General features: G+C 37.2%; 2 protein-coding genes across 2 annotated transcripts; one reads left to right on the top strand and one right to left on the bottom strand.

The window, feature by feature from the left end:
- The first annotated feature begins 314 nt into the window (after nucleotides 1–314).
- Nucleotides 315–1,259, top strand: LOC122199267 (olfactory receptor 52D1-like). The gene has a single exon (XM_042904155.1). It carries the CDS (start codon nucleotides 315–317, stop codon nucleotides 1,257–1,259), a length of 945 nt encoding a protein of 314 aa, XP_042760089.1.
- Nucleotides 1,260–12,039: 10,780 nt separating this feature from the next.
- On the bottom strand, nucleotides 12,040–12,990 carry LOC122200626 (olfactory receptor 52A1-like). Its single transcript, XM_042906334.1, has one exon. It carries the CDS (start codon nucleotides 12,988–12,990, stop codon nucleotides 12,040–12,042), a length of 951 nt encoding a protein of 316 aa, XP_042762268.1.
- Between the last annotated feature and the right edge of the window lie 5,075 nt (nucleotides 12,991–18,065).

Raw genomic sequence — 18,065 nt, 5'->3', positions numbered from 1 at the left:
AGATCTCAATTTATGATGTATAAACATTACAGTAGTATGTTAGCAGATATGCCACTCTTATTGGGGGCTCTTCAAAATTTAAAATTTATACCTGAGACTGCTTCTCCCTTCTTCAGTGAGAGTAGCCTAGGATTATCTCCCTCCACACCTTAAGTAACTGAAGCTTTTGATCATTAGTTTATACAGTATAATTATGATTATCACCATAAGCTACTGGAATACCCAGCATTTTAGGTGCAAATGATGCTGTGATTTCAAAATGTCCCTTGTTTTTTTCTCCCTAGGAATCAGACTGTTAGGAGTTCAGATTAGGGATGTCCTCTTGCAACAAGTCCATTCCTCAACCCTTGACATTTGTCCTGGCTGGAATTCCTGGCTTGGAATCTTCCCATGGCTGGTTCTCTGTGCCTTTTTTCTTGGTATTTGTCATTACAATGATTGGGAATGCCGCCATCTTATGCATCATCTGGGTGGAGAAGAGTCTTCATGAGCCCGTGTTTCTCCTCCTGGCCATGCTGTCTGTTGTTGACCTGTCCCTGGTCAGTGTCACTGTGCCCCGCATGCTAGGGATCTTCTGGATGAATGCCAAAGACATCAGCTTTAATGCCTGCCTCGCACAAATGTTTTTCATCCCTTCATTTTATGTCATGGAGTCTGGGATCCTCCTAGCCATGGCTTTTGACAGATTTGTGGCTATCTGGTACCCTCTCAGATATACGACCATCCTTGCTAACAACATACTTGTGAAGATGGCCCTGGCTGTCCTGACAAGGGCAGTGGCAGTGCTGACTCCAGCACCCATCCTGGCAAAAAGACTGGAAAGCTTCCAAACCCACATCATCTCTTACTCCTACTGTGCCTACATGGCTGTGGTACAGATAGCCTGTGGGGACATCTCCAACCACATTGTCTATGGCCTCATGGTTATTGTAACATCTGTGGGATTTGATTTGCTTTTTATCATTCTGTCCTATGGGCTGATCCTTCATGCTGTCTTTCGGATCCCCTCTTGGGAGGCAGGGGGCAAAGCTCTCAGTACATGTGGCTCCCATCTTTGTGTCATAGCTCTCTTTTATTCTCCTGTTGTCTTCTCTGTCCTGGCCCAGATTTTAGGCTACCATATGGCTCCCTATATCCAGATTATCATTGACAACCTCTACTTCCTAGTGCCTCCCATGGCCAACCCCTTGATTTATGGAGCCCGGACTAAGCAAATGCGGGAGCGGGTACTACGGATCCTCCGCTGTCATAGAAACTGAGGATGATATCTGAGGTGGACAGGATACCTGTGATATGGAGCTGGAAATCTTGTTAGGTTGAAGGTAGAGATAATGGCTGCCTGATTTCAGGCTTCCTGGGCAAAGGAATAGCAAAGGCAAGAGAAGGATTCGGTGAGTGTGGGCACATAATGGGGGGCATGTTCTCTCCATCAGAATGTAGTTTTTATGAAACTCTCATGACCAGAACCTTCCCCAAATGTTTATGTAAGTTATAAAGTAGGAGATATTTTGTTGTTAATTCTATTATTTAATCCCATCAGAGAACATAAATTGTAAGCTCATTTTTTTTCAAATGATGTAAAAAATGAATTTAGTCATACATTCTCATGATCTATGGGCAAAAATAATTATCCAAATTTTTTGTTGATTCCATGATTTTTCTTCCACACCTATGTTTTCAGATATTATACCAACATAAAATTATATATCATAAAAAACAATCCTAATGGGAATAAACATGTATAAATATCTATGATCATGTCTGACTAATGAGCTCATTTTTGGTCTGAATGGTTTTAATGCAGAAGAGTCATCTTTAGAGAGTTACTATTGGTGTCTAAATATGGAACCAATATACAGTGGGTTGGACTTGGTAGGTAAGTATTTTACAAAGGCAGCGGGGGGGGGGGGGAAGGCCTTTAACAAAGTTATTTTTTCACTAGCTTCGTTTTCTCCCTTCCACCTACCTGACCTCATATACTTTCATATATTCAAGACACCCGAATTTGTATCTTAAATCATGAATTATGTCTGTGTTCCAGAAAAAAAAAAAAAAAAACACATTATAATAGCCTTGTGAACAACTCTTCATATATACCCTCAACTTAAATCTTCCCAAACTAAACTCTTAGTCTCCTTCCTAGCTTGATTGTCCCTCTGCATTCCCCATTTTTTTCTTTTGACTTCAGTTAAATTAAAAAGCTTGAAATTACTTAGTTGTCTTTATTTCTTTTCCTTCATCCAACCAGTGACCAAGACATGCCTGCACATTTCCACTCTCTACTTCTCTACCTCATACTTTCATCAGTGTACTGCAGATTCTCCTAACCTTCCTATACCAAATCTCTCTCTCCTATCCAAAGTTATTATTAGCACTGCAACACGTCTTTCCCAAGCAAATATCTCATTTTGTCCACTTAAATCTCCAGCAGCCTATGCCTCAAGACAAAGTCTAAACTCCCCAGCACTCAAGTTATTGCTTGACTTGATGCCCATCTGCCTTGCCAGGTGCTTTCTTTTCACTAAATCATAATTAGGCATCAATCCAGCTAAAGCTGACTGCTTTATTTGAAAAGAAACAACACATTTCTTGCTACTTTAGCTCATTCTTAATGCCATTTTGGAGGCATTTTCACTTGGTCTTTCTTACTCAAAATTCTTCCCATCTCACACTTCAATTTGTTTTCCTTAATGCCTGCCTTCAGATGATATCACTCAGTCATTTTCTGTATTGCCAGACACTAGGTTTCCTTGATCTGGCCTATACTTCAGATGCTGGTCTGCATGCCTTCCCATTACCCTTACACTGACATTTCTTTAAGGGCCATGCCCAGAAACTGAATTTTTCACTGCACATAAGCAGATTGTAATCCTCCTTGTCTTAGTTTTTCAGAAACAGTATTGAACGTCAACTCATAAAACATGGGATAACCTATACATGTAAATCATACCCATCTTCCTATCTCTAATGTTCACAATTTAGATATCCCTAGGTCTAACTGGAACAAAATTACATTTATGTCGCACAAATGTATACAAATATACATGCTTTTTGTTTCATGTACATGCTTACAATCATCTTATTTGTCTATAAACATCTCTTTCTCTCAGTCTCTCTCTGAAACATGCTATCATATTCATATTTGTACACGTTCATACACCATACCTGAGAAACGCAAGCATTCACAAGCACATATATGTACACGTGTATCTGACGTACATATTAATTACGTCCATAAATATGCAAAACCACGATTAAACTCCTTGCAGTTTGCCTGAACAAGTTTTCAGAGACCTAACTTTGCTCAGATAAATTAACGACTCCTCTCCGAATGCCCCTACCACATGCTGTTTATCATTATCTGGGACTCATTTTATGCAATACTTTCTATGTAAGCCTTCCTTGACCTCCCCTCTCTTCTTTTTCTCTACTCTCTATTGGGTTCATTTTCAGTGGTCTCCAGTGTCACTCAGTCCTCCCTTAATTGTAACACATGATTACTTCATATGACAATTGCCTCTTTACATGATCTTTTTCTACACTAAAATTAAATATATAATATTATAGTGAAATCTCTTCGACTCCATTTCTGAATATTATTTAGGGCATGTTCTTTCACCTTCAGTGTACCATTGGTGTTCCCTCAAATATAATTCCCCTTCTCAATTGTTATAATTAATTTAGCTAGGCTATAAACAACTCCCAAATTAAGAGTTTGGGATTGTTTGGGCTCAATACTCCCATTTCATTTTCTTTCATGGTTGCATGGCAAAAAGGGTTGCGTGGGGCTAGAATCTTGTGAAGAGTCGGTGAGAATGGACATCCAATGTGGCTTCTTCATGGACAAGCCTGGTGCCATAGTGCTCCTCCCCCTAGGCTCTCTTTCCATAACATTAGCCTGGGTTTCTTACCTGGTGTTTCAGGGCTTCATGAGGTAAAGACCAGAAGCTGCTGGACCAGATATGGTCTATACCCAAGACTTAGACAGCATCACTTTTGTAGTATCTTATTGCTCAAAGCAGTCAAAGGATTTGACCAAATCAAGGGGTTGGAAAGTAGTCTCACTATTGATGATTAGATTGCAGAAAAACATTGAATTTAGAAAATACTGTTATAGCCATCTTTGACAGATCCAGTCTGGCATAGTTTCTTCTCTGTCTACAACAGTTCACATCCCTTTCATAGGCAGCATATACTTAACATCTCCTCTAAAATTCCAGGCCTCATCCTATTATGATATCTGTCCAGAATTTCATCATCTAAGTCATACCCAGATGTAGGTGAGGCTTCAAAGGTTTGGTTCCTTAGATATAGTTCTTTGAGTACAATTTCCTTTTTCTATGAATATCTATTAACTGAAGAGATAAGTCTTCTGCCTCTTACACTGCCAACATAGAATGTTAGTACAGCAATTAGAAAACTGTAAAAACATTCCCATTCCAAAAGAGGAAGAAAGATGGAGCATGGGAGTCGCTGGTCCCTAGCATGCTAAAATCTAAGGCACACATTCTCAGCTTCTTGATTAAGTTCTTACCCTGCTCCATGAGGATAATTCTGCTTCTTTGTGATTCTTGGCTTTACCTGCTGAGACCTAGATCCCGTACTCTGTATCATCACTCATTTTCTAAAAGAAGTGGACCACATTTTCATTTTATCTTCCTAAGCCTATAGTTTGGGGACTCCAGTGGTTCTTTTCATTTTGAGATGCCTGTGCTTTTCAATCTAACCAGGCAGTTCTTCTGACTAGTAAAGGATCTTGAAAATGCATACTTTTATCCAGAAGCTAGCTCATGCTTTAAGAGTATATAATGTCTAGAGAAAAAGTGAATGAGAAACAATTTTGTGTTCGAACTCAGAAATACCTGAGGCTTCTGTGGCTGTTATGAGTAGTGTTTGCAAGTTAAACACTTACTTCTTTAACTCATTTTTCTCTATACATATTTTATTACAAGTGGCATTGTCAGCATTGTCTGGAAGTTTCCTTCATTTTTTATTTTCTACCTTAAAAAAAGTTCCACCATCCACAGATACCTTTATTCTCTGGTACACAATGACAAGTTTGTCATTCTATTTAATGCCTTCATTAACAGTCTTATTGGTATTCTTCAAGATTCTGTCTGTCCGCTCAAAGCCAGTGCTTCATATTCTAGGGGTTTCTGTTATTGCAGAATCTAGTTGTTAACATCATTTTTCATATGTATGTATGTATGTGTGTGTGTGTGTTTTATTGTTTATTTATTTTTGAGGAGAGGAAGGGGCAGAGAGAGGAGAACAGAGAATCTGAAGTGGGCTCCACGCTGACAGCAGCAAACCTGATGTGGGGCTCGAACTCATGAACCGCAAGATCATGACCTGAGCCGAAGTCAGACACTCAACTGACTGAGCCACCCAGGCATCCCTTTATATTTTAACTGGTGATGTGTAATATAACACTGCAAAACTTAGTGGCTTTAAATGGTATTTTATGATTTTTTTTTTCTCTCAAGGTACTATTGATTGTCTGGACTCATCTGTATAGTTCTCACTTGGGAGTCTCTCAAGCAGTTGCAGATAATGTTTAGAACAGGAATCTAAGACTGGGTACTCAAGCCTTCTTCATTCATATGTTAGGCATTGCAGTCTACCTCCACACTGACTCCTGTTCCATCGGATTAGAATTAGGTGGGTTCTTACATGGTGGCATGAAAACAGAAAAGGTTGTGGTATTAGTTAAGGTCTCTACCAAGACCTGGCACAGATTGTTTTCTGTTGTATTCATGGCAGATGAAGGGCCCTAAACATATCAGGGTATAGGGAAGAGTCCATTCTTGACTGAGGAGTGGCAAGAGCACATAACAGAAAAGTGTGTGATGTGGAAGATACGGTTATTAGCCATTCTTGGAAGATAGAATTTGCCACACTGAACTTTTCTTTCACTTCCATCATAAATGATTTTTCAGTTTCTACCTCTTCTCAATGGCTCCATATTATGTTCCTAAACATTTCTATCATTGCTCACCAATGATGATTTTCCAGTGCTTCCCATATTAGGTCTCATACATATAATCAGTCTACTCTCGATTTTGTGAATTAGTTTTATTCTCTAGAGATTCCAAGGCAGCCAAGGTGTTTTGGATACAGAGATTTATAGGGATTCATGACAGCCAGGGCACACCAGCACACATCTATTCCTTTCCAAGACAACATGCCTAATTCTATACAATAGCAATTTTCTTCCCATGACTCAAAAAATTAGCTTCCCTTCTGATTCCTGCTCCATTGAGAAAAGACTCTCAATCAACTCTAGTTTCTATTCCAGGAAAAAAAAAAAGTTGGATTGGGTACAGTTATGGAATGTAAAGTCATATGGAAAAAAGAAATACTCAAATATTCTCACTGATTAAATACACCAACAACCAGTTGTTAGTTCATATGCCTACCCACTGAAAATAATTATCATTCCTTACAGCTCTGACTCAACCCAACCAGTGGTACTTATAGCTGCTGTGATTTTCTTCTAATTCCATCTGCCGCATGAAGAATGTCGATCCATAGAAAGGATTGCTCAATTGCTATTTGAAAATCTCCTCTGATAGAGAGCTTCCTCCACATGCACACCTAATGGCACTATGTGGCATAATTTACATAATTCACACTATGGCATTGTGTTTCCCTCGAGTTCTTAGCAATAGTGAGCTCAAATTTACCTTTTTATCATCCACTCCTGAAATATATAAGATCTGGTGGCCACAAAAGAAATATGTTTTGTCTAGCGTATTCTTGCAATTGAAGTGACAGTTACCAGAGACTTCAAATTCTACTTTAATAAAGGTAAAAATTCAAAGTTCCTTAATAACATTAGTCACTTTCAATTCAATTACTCACAACAAATGTTTAGTTTGTAGATGACTTTCAAGGTTTTCCACCCCATAGGTAAGAAATAATATTTTTACTTTTTTAAAAAATGTATTTTAGAGAGAGACAGGGAGAGTGTGAGCCAGGGAGAGGGGCAAAGGAAAAGAGAGAATCTTTCTCTAGTCAGTGTGGAGCCTGATGTGGGGCTTGATCCCATGACCCTGGGATCATGACCTGAGCCAAAATCAAGAGTGAGACACTCAACCAACTGAGCCACCTGGGTGCCCCTATACTTTTTTAGTACAGATTAAGTGCAAGATTAAATTTTGCCATTTAACTATCTTATCACAATTGCAAAATTTATATTATTTTTTTTTCATCAAATTGGGACATTAAAGCATAAACTTAAAACAACCATGTCCAAGGTCACCTCTAATAAACTCTGAATGTATCTCAGATATGTAGTACTTCAAAGCCTTTGATCTTTGGGTTATACCAGCTTACCTTCCTACATGCCATTATCATTTAGCTGTGTTTTCCCTTGTACCAAATACAGCTAGCATTTAAAGCTCCTTGATCTGACTAATGTCATCAACCAAGAACAATACTGTATTAATCTTTAAACATCTGGGGCACATAAAGTTTGACTCAAGCAGTTTGAAATCAACAAGAGAGAAGAAACATTTTTTTTTCCAAAATATGACACCATTTTTGTTATTTTTAAAATGAAAACAGGGACTGTTGGTGGGAATGTAAATTGGTATAGTCACTATGGAAGACAGTATGGAGGTTCCTCAAAAAACTAAAAATAGAACTACCATATAATTCAGTAATCATACTTCAGGGTATATACCCAAGGGAAATGAAAATAGAATATCAAAGAAATATTTCTACTCCCATGTTTATTACAGCAATATTAACAATAGCCATGATACGGAGACAATCTAAGTGTCAATCAGTGGATGAATGGACAAACACACACACACACACACACACACACACAATGGAAGATCATTCAGCTATGAGAAAGAAGGACATCCTATTGTTTGTCACAACATGGCTGGACCTTGAGGGCATTATGTTAAGTGAAATAAATCAGAAAAATACAAATACTATATGATATCACTTACATGTGGAATCTATAAAGGCCAAACTCATAGAAACAGAGTAGAATGGTGGTTACCAGGGGCTGGGGATGGAGGAAGGGGAGATGTTGGTCAAAGAGTACAAATTTCCAGTTATAAGATAAGTTCTGGGCGTCTAATGCATATTATAGGGATTATAGCTAGCAATACTGTATTATATACTTGAAAGTTGTTGAGAGATAACATCTTAAATGTTCTTACAACAGAAAAGAAATGGTTATTATGTGACATGATGCTGGTGTTAGCTAACACTGTGGTGGTATCATTTTGCACTGTATGTGTTTTGAATCAACACATTGTACATCTTAAACCTGAACAGTGTTATATGTCAATTATATCTCCACAATGCTGGAAGAGAAATAAATGCAATGTAGAATTTAATTCTGCTGTGGTTATGAAGTAGGAGCTTGAGTCAGATTACACATAAGAATTTTCTCTCTAAATGATCTCACTTGGGCATTGGTATGTGAACATCTATTAACACATAATATGCTATGATTGTAAAGGCATAGACATTTATTGGAGTTTTTATAGAATTTAACTTCAGGTTTTCCCTAAAATCAACTTCCATTAGAAGTCATACACTGTCCATGTATCAAATATCTCCTTTAGGATGTTTCAAATTTGCACTACTTTTTAAAATAGGTATTCTTATTTCCATTCAGAGCAAGAAGCTTCATATCAAGAGGACTAGAAAGGAAATATAAATTTTATTATAGTAAGATTTTCTTCAATATATTAAAATTTTATTGTGGAAGCAACAAAAAAATACACCACCAGTGTTTCCTTACTCCGTCTATTTTTCCTTATCTCAGGTCGCTGTCATAACAATGACTTCCTTGCATTTTATATTAAATTTTTAATGCCTGTCTTCATTATTATTGTTAACAATTTTAATAATGATAATAACTATCTTTTAAGCGCCTTATCATTATGTGCTATGCTTAAAACACATTTTAAATTGTTATGTCCATACAATCGTCCTTTAAGGGAATTATTATTATCCCAATTATAAAGATGAGGGAAACTAGGTTTAGACAATTAAAATATTTTTAAATTTTCTTTTTATAACACACAACTATTAGATAGTAGAGTCAAAAGTCAGGCTTACATCTGTCTGATCAAGATATCCATGTTTTTAATATTTTTACAGTACTGTTTTCCTGGAGAGAATTTCTTGAGGGCAGGGACTGCATGAACATTATTTAGGCTCTTTCAGAGCCTTTCATACTATGTACACAATATAGATACTGAGTTTAAACAAAATGAATGAATTAATAAATGGATAAATAGATTAATAGCTTTCACACCTGTTTTGGGTTTTGATTCAGATAGTGGCAGGAGGATTGAAAGTTTCCTTCACTAGTATATTCCATATTTTTTTTGAAGACAGCTAGTTTATCTTATTTGGAAATCTCACTCTTTTGGTCTACCTTTTGTATGTCTTTCTTTTAAAAGACTCTAGATGGGGGTGGGGGGATACCTGGGTGGCTTAGTTGGTTAAGCCTCTGACTTAGGCTCAGGTCATGATCTCATGGTTGGTGAGTTGGAGCCCTGCATCGGGCTTTGTGCTGACAACTCAGAGCCCAGAGCCTGCTTCAGATTCCATGTCTCCCCCTCTCTCTGCCCCTCCCCTGCTCACACTCTGTCTCTCTCTCTCTCTCTCTCTCTCTCTCTCTCAAAAATAAATAAACATTAAACAAAATTTTTTAAAGTAAAAAATGTAAAAGCCTCTAGATGGAATTCTAGTCCCACAAAATATATAAAAGAATCTTTCTTATTACAAAAATCACTTTAGGATAAGAATTTAATTCAATATGTCTCAATATTTCTTGTGAAGACACGCAAGATAATACCAAAAAAAAAAAAAAATCATCCAGTGAGCCTTATCTTGTCTGCCTGGGAAACAAAGGATGCCCCCTCCTTCCCAGTAGAAAGGCTATATAACCAAATTCAGTTTTCCATTGGCTCAGGTAACAGGGAAAATCTCCACATATTGGAAAACTAGTGTTTCCATTTGTTCTTCTAAATAGTTCGTACTTCAGAATTTTTCCCATAAATATCTGACTGCTTGGTACCTGAGACCTATGTATTAATTCTCCTACAAATCTATTTCATGGGGATTCTTTCTCTGGAGTACATGACACATTTAGCATTGTTCCATACCTTGTCTAAGTCTGTGAAATCATGAAGGAACTTACTGTCTTGTGTTTACTTGTTTTTTTCATGTTTACCCAGAAAAACATTTTCTTACCTACATTATAAAAGACTGTCTGTCCATTTACCCTCAACCTGCTCCGTATATTGCCTGTAGATAGTCTCTTCATTTCAGTGGATTCCCATGACTCCAAGACCTTTCTCTGACCTGGGGAGCATGCTCTGTCCATAAATAGTACATGTGAGAAGTGTTGGGAAGGTGATATTTTAGGAGTTACCATCTAACAAGAGATGGAGATTTCTAGATAAATATGCTGTTTCTAGCCCCTCATTGGTACAGTTTCAAGGTGTGACCCTTACCTTTTCCAGATACCCTCAACAGGAAAGAGCTCTGGTAATCCATAGCAGTAACCTGCTCAGTCATGCACACATGAATGGCTTACTTCCCTTCATTATCTTTCTTGCTCAGTCCCTTGCAAACTTTTTTCTTGAAGCAAGTCCCAAATATACTACATACACTAAAATTATTGCTTTGATTTGCTTTTGGGGAAACCCTTGATAGACACTCTTATGCCATACTCACCTGTTTATATACTGAGATCATCATAGGGTAAACTTTAATCTTCTATTCCTACTGTAAGACATAGTATAAGTCTTTAGCTCGACCATCAAGAGGAGGGAGACAAACCACTATGGTAAATAGAAAAAACAACTGAGTTAAGATTATTGGTGTCCATATGGTGATAATAATGGTAGTGTATATGCTCTCAAGCCACAGAGATGCTGGACAAGAAGGTCTGACATGAAAAGGTAACTAAAGGAGATATAGATAAACTTCAAAGTCTTTGGATTTTCTTCAGTAGCTTGTAAGCCCTTTGAGAAGTTTCATGCCCCTCATCAGAGAACTGCTCATGTTGATGGATTGCATCTCAAAAATGTTGGAAGTATCTCCTAATATCATTTAGGGAAAAAAAATAAGTTCATAGCGAGTTACCAGACTATACAGAGAATGAACTCCTTCCAAGGCCATCACAAGCTAGTCAATGGCAACTCTGAGAAGTTGAGTTGTTCATTTATCCAATAAAAGGACTATATTTGTACAACTAAATAAAACCATGTGTCAGACATTGATATATTAATACATAATTCCCTACTTCAGAATTCTGTGTATTATTGATCACTAACAAAGGCACAGATGAGCCTGCTTTTTCCTGAATCACTGCTCAAGGAGGTTAGATGCACACACACCCGCACATACTTCTCCACATCTATATGAGTTATGATGATAGTGTTTTAAAAATGTGAAATCTTGGTTAATAACATTTTATCATTTTAAGTAAAATGCATTATTCAAATCTAACATTTGTCTTGACTTCCTATATGAGGTCTTCTCCAATTCTTTTTAAAATCTAAATTAGTTGCTTCTCACATGTGAAAGTAGATATTTTCTTATTCTTTTACCACGGCCTAAATAACATTAAATTATATTTGCTCAGTATTTTATATTGTAGCTATACTCTCATCTTTTGAAATCATGGAATCTGTCTTTGTCACTGTTACACATAAAGGATAAACTGCTTCTTGGTATTGCAGAAAGATACAATAGATGTGCAAATGAGGAAGGAAGAAAAAAACAAGAAAGATTGATAGAAGGAAGGAAGGTAAAAGAAAAGATAAAGGAAGAAAGGAATAGAGAGATGGGGGAGATTATAGGAATTAATGAGATGCTTATATACTTGTTACTCAAGTTTATCTCACCTTCTGATTCCTTTTGTTTGGGGAATATAGATTATTTAGGGGAGATCCTTATAATGTGAAAGTCCCACCAACATAGACATAGTACAAGGAGTTTCCATCATAAATGGGTAAATATACATTTTTCCAGTGTCATTCTGTTCTTAGATCACTTCTGGGTGTCAGGCTTCAGAATACAAATCTGAGCAACCCGCATGCGGATCTCCTTGGTCTTCACACCATAGACAATGGGGTTAAGGGCTGGGGGCACAAGCAGATAGATGGTAGACAAGAGGATATGAACATAGGGTGATACATGTCCAAAACGGTGGCTGAAGAAGGAAAAAAAGGCAAGGATATAAAACTCCAGGAAGACAACAATATGGGCAGTACAAGTATTGAATGCTTTGCGTCGTGCCTCCTTCTGGGGAAGACGAAAAACAACCTGAAATATCAGAATGTAGGAGATGAAGACAAAGATCATGTCAAAACCTAGAATTGCAAAGGCCACAAAGAGCCCATATGATTTATTAATATGGACATCTTCTGCAGCCAACTTGACCACAGCCATGTGCTCACAGTAGGAATGGACAATGACCACAGATTGGAAAAGTTGCAGGCGTTTAAGCAGAATGGGTAAAATTCCAACAAGCACTGTTGCCCGGACTACTACCATCAGTACGATTTGAACTAGAAAGAGAGGTGTGAGGATGGATGTGTGCCTCAAAGGATCACAGATGGCAACATAGCGGTCAAAGGCCATGGCCAACAGGATACCAGATTCCATGCCCTGCAAGGCATGGATAAAGAAGAGCTGAGTGAGGCAAGCATCAAAAGCCATGGAGCACAAGCCAAACCAGAAGATGGCCAACATCTTGGGAGCAATGGCTACACAGAGACCTAGGTCAGTGGCTGCCAAAACTGCTAGGAAGATGTACATGGGTTGGTGAAGACTGCGTTCTGTAAGGATGATGATTAACAAGAAGATGTTCCCCAGCACAGCCACCAGGCACACTCCAAGGAAGGGAAATCCGATCCAAAACTGCACATGCTCTAGTCCAGGGATCCCAGTCAGGGTCACAGTCTTTGGGTTCAGATATGACATGTTGGTAGATCCCATGAGGGTGATAAATCCTTTTCTCTCCACTGACTCTGATACCTATTCAGAGAAAAATTATGGATGAAAAATAAGGGAATTCTCATCATGTCTTCTATAACATAAAAAAACATAGATGGAAATGTGGCCACTACTTTTAATTTTGAGGAATCAACAAGTCACTATTAGAACAGGATTCTTGAATATCTTTTCCCAAAGCCAGTGTGGGTATCTGCATGAAGAAATTGTAGAAATGGAATTTATGATTCTAAGAGCATTGATCTTGCTAGGTTCTGAAGTGTTCTCAGATGGTATAGAGGACAATATTAGCTCCTTTGTCTATATCTATCTCCAAACTCCAGACACCTTTCAGATTAAGAGAAATCCCACTGGGGCACTTGAAGGCATAGGATAGATTCTCAAACCCATAGACCTGTCCATTGTTTTCAAAGCTCAGAATCTCCAGAAAGTGGCAGCCTTTCCCAGTCTTCCCATTTCTTTGTGGTTTAGGGAGTAAAATACTGTCCCACAGATCTTAGGAATTGACTCTCAGAGTGGGGAATGAGGATATTTGTTCTTTCTGCAAATACTGGTTGAGCTGACTATGTGCAGACCCATTATCCAGGTTCATGGAAATGATATGGAGGAGTTGTTCTTTTATCAGTAGAGGCAGAGTGTATTTGACTCACTGAGATAATTCTGTTTGGTTAGCTTTCAAAGTGGATATATAAGCAGAATGGGGTAGATGGTGATATAAGTAGTCACAGATCCTAGAGAAGACAGAAAGTTGTGAAGATTGATAGGAAGTCAATTGAATAAACAGGCACCATAAATTAGGATAGGATAGTAACCTACAGAAACAGATCAATTGGAAAACCAGTGTAGCTTAAATATTCTGACGATATTAATGTGTTTCAGATGCAAAAAAGCAGGGTTGGCTGTGAGCCACTGTAATGTCCATAATGGAGCTCGACCTAACCTAGGTGCTTTCGTTCATTTTACTGGTGTTATTTGGCCAAGAAAATAATTACTCCTTTTGATTGTACTGTCCCATTTCACACCCACCTCAAACTTCTGGAATTTTTATAATTTGCTCTCTTTCCTTATAAATTTATTCAGTAAACCTTATGTACTCTTTTTTACTTTTTCATTAGCCATTCTACAAGCTTAAAATCATCCAAAAGTTTCATTTTGTTTTCCTTATGATTTTGTCACAGCCAAATCATTGAATAGAGAATACCGCTCTGAATGAGATTTTACACATTTTCTTTGAAGGGAAACTAGAAGGATTACTGCTATAACATCATAGGAGAAAACAGGCTGGTTCACAGTCAGTAGGAATATAGATGTGGCTATCACTAAGAAGTCCCTAATGCAATAAAATCTAAAATACTTTACTGCTTGATTGAAAGTAGGAGATCATTATATGACCTTCTGTAGCTACATATACCAATGGACTATGACCAAGGCAATAAGAAGCTATATATTATAGAAATTTTGTGAAAGGAAATTCCCTATGATGCCCAAATAACGAGGTTAGGTGAGGAAGTAGTGGATTCTCTAGAAGAGATTACTGATAAACATGAATATATCTTACTAAGGTGACATGAGTAGACAAAGGCAGAACCTAAAGGAACAGTAAAAGGCCACTAGATATATTTATAATGCTTGATGGTATAAGGATAAAATGCTAAATAGTATAGCATATGCTATATATAAATAATATAAATGTGTATTATATAAACACAAATACATATATGCATTATTTGTATATTTATAATACATAAAATAATTATAATAGTTATACAAGTAATATGATTACATATTATATAAAATAAATTTATATTAGACAAATACATATTTATATAAACATTTGTGTATGTAATTTATATTATATAAATATATAAGAAAATATAAAAATATAAAATGTATAAATGTAAACAAAATATATATATAAATTAAATTTGTATATGATAAAATATACATTACATGTAAGGTTTTATATTATATATATAAATATATATGTATATGTAATTTTTTGTATATTATGATGTTTTGATATCTTACAAAACCTTTCTGGCTGGGAGAGACCCACCTCTCTCTGGCTGGGTTAGTTAATTCTTAAAGTAACAAAGGGTCCAGCCAGGATCATACCTTCGATATGCAAACTAACCAGTCCATACCTCCTTTATCTGCCAGGAAACAGTATCCTTCTGCCTTAATTATCTTGGGGCCAAGTACCAGGAAACTAGACACTATACCTCTAACACAAAATCCACCAAACTTATTCCAACTAACCAATTCTAAACTGTTCACACTTTCCTTCCTTCCTTTCCTGTGGAAATACCAACAAAGTCCAGAGCTTAAGCACTTAAATGCTCTGCCTTTGCCACTCTCCCCACCTCCCCCTCCTTTCCTCTGCCTCCTGATCACCCTGGTGATTTTCTATTTGGCCCTGCAAGGCCTCTGTGTCTCCTGTCTCTAGGACCTATTGGTATGATTACCTCTGTTTTCCTGAGCCTCTCCACTGTTTTTTCTTGAGGCTGCAGCATACTGATAATCTGATAAAAAGATAAATAGTATGTAAAATCATGGGATAAGAATTTAGAAATATAGCATATCATCTATTGCTGGCACTATGATATGTTACATGGAATCTTACCCAGTTCCTTAATTTTTCTCAACTGTAAATGGGAGTAATAATGGCACTTAATTCACTGAATTATTGTGAGAACTGTGTTAGTTTATATGTGAAGAACTCAGGACAATGTATGAAAGAAAGTAAACACTCAATGTTTGGTAGTTAGTGCTTGTCAGAACCTGTATAGAACTTCTTAGAATACAGACACATCACTGCCTTCTTGAGAAAGACAAAACAAAAGGTAAAACAAAAATATGGAAATGAGGGAACCCGGGTGGTTCAGTCGGTTGGGGATCTAACTCTTGATTTGGCTCAGGTCAGGTCATGGTCTCATGGTTTATTAGATCGACCCCCACATCGGGCTCACGCTGACACCTCCTCCAATCCTGCGCATGAGAAACTTCCTGAAAAAAGAGTTGATTAAAACTTCATGAGATGTTGAATTTTCTGGAGTGGAATACACTCCCTCAGTTTGATCTATGGGATTGGACATTTGTGTAAGCAGATGAAATGATCATTGTTACAACAACAAAAAAATGACTTCCCAATCATGTGCAGACTGTGGTGGAGTCAATATATTTCACTGATTTTAATTAATTTGACCACTTCACCTGATAAATAATCATGTACTCCTTTAAAGTCTTAGTAGGTAGGGGCACCTGGGTGGCTCAGTCAGTTAAGCATTGGACTCTTGATTTCAGCTCAGGTCATGATCTCATGGTTTGTGAGTTTGAGTCCTGCATTGGGCTCCACACTGACAATGTGGAGTCTGCTTGGGGCTCTCTCTCCCTCTCTCTGCACCCCCCAAAAAAATTAAATTAAAAAAAAAAAACCTTAAAAATAAATAAAGTCAGTAGGTAGATGGAAAACCCATAAATAGGAAAACTAATTTCTAGTAGCTTCTAAGGCCATAAAGGCATACATCTTATGCAATCTTTCTGTATTAATCAGATCAGAAAAATATTCATTCCTGGTCCCTGAGTAAAAGAGAAGGAGAGAAGAATAGGAAGATGCCTTAAATGGAGGCAGGGTAAAGCATAAAAAACAAGAGGCAAATACACTAGATTTTGATGCCCCAGATAAAGAGAAAACTATATTTAGGAAGATGAGTTATGAGCTATGCTTATGGTGGCAACAAGCCCAGATAGCAAAACTATTAAAGGCAATAAATAGGACGTTCCCATTTTTTACTTTCTCTTCATACCTTACAAGCTTTCCTGCTCAAACTGCAAACACATGCACACACAAACACACACCATTCAAAAACATGGATTATCTTCTTATTTTTTATAAACCAAGCAATGCTAGAACTACTTTGTAGTAAACACTAGAGAAGGAGCTTGAAAACCTTATTTTATTTTATTTTATTTTATTTTATTTTATTTTATTTTATTTTATTTTTGCCCCGCCACTAATTAACTGGGATGGCAGTTCATAGTTTTCTTCACATGGGATTAAGAAGATGGTACTGTATTACCTTTGCATCTCTTCCATCTCTAAATGACATGAATCTAGTCCATCTCTAATATTATTGACAAATCTACTTGGGTCAGAGAAAATGTGACATGTCAAAGGAAAGTATGCCACTGAAAGAGCAGGATTAGGATCATCTAATTCACTGTCCTTTCTGGTTCCTCTTAAAATTTGCTACAATTAGAAACACTGAGCCATACTCAGGTCCCAGTTAGTGGAGAAGAAATTTACCCAGAGAAAGAGAGAGCTGGCTACAATGTAAGATCAATGGATGAAGCAGCTTTTCTTCTTTTTTTTTTTTTTTTTTTTCCGCTAGGCTTTGATTTGGAAAGGTACTAATAGCTAAGTGTCTTTTATCATCTGTCTTTAGCTGTTGCTTTTCTTGGCCTTTGAATTTGAGGTGATCCCAGGGCAATTTTCAGACCTGGCCTAGAGAGCTCACCACCTGACTGAAACTCAGCCCCATTTTGGAGGAGAAAGGTATCTTTTGCTGGAGGGCACATAGCCAGAAAGTACTGTTACTCCGTAAGAAGTTATTTTCAAAGAATGAAAATCAGGGAATCTCAAATTATGGGTTATGTTCAGATCATGGTGAATCTGAGATCATTAGAAATGTGGGGGGGGGGGGGACATCTAGGAAGTGGAAAATTTGTAGATGGAAAAGAGGGAAGACAATTTAGTTCACCCTCTGGCCTATGGCCAGACTTGTGGCTTAAGAGAATAGAAAAGATGCTTATCTTTATAAATACTACTCATAGCATGCAAAATTATGTTGGAAACTTAAAATTGAAACTAAAGGACCTCTATAAAACTATCTCCCCCTTTTTGCTAAAGCAAAGTTTTCATTTCCCAGTTACTCTTGTTTTCATCACAACATTGTATTGTTTTCTTTGTCTCTATTAAATATTTGGACTCATTTTGTTGAGGCCACTCATGCTTATAATTAGCAACCTGAGCAAGTGCTTCCTTGTCTCCATGAAAGTTA

This window comes from Panthera leo, chromosome D1 (assembly GCF_018350215.1).
Source record: "Panthera leo isolate Ple1 chromosome D1, P.leo_Ple1_pat1.1, whole genome shotgun sequence".
Classification (NCBI taxonomy): Eukaryota; Metazoa; Chordata; class Mammalia; order Carnivora; family Felidae; genus Panthera; species Panthera leo.
The sequence above is the reverse complement of the archived record's forward strand: the minus strand, read 5'-3'. Positions and strand labels throughout refer to the sequence as shown.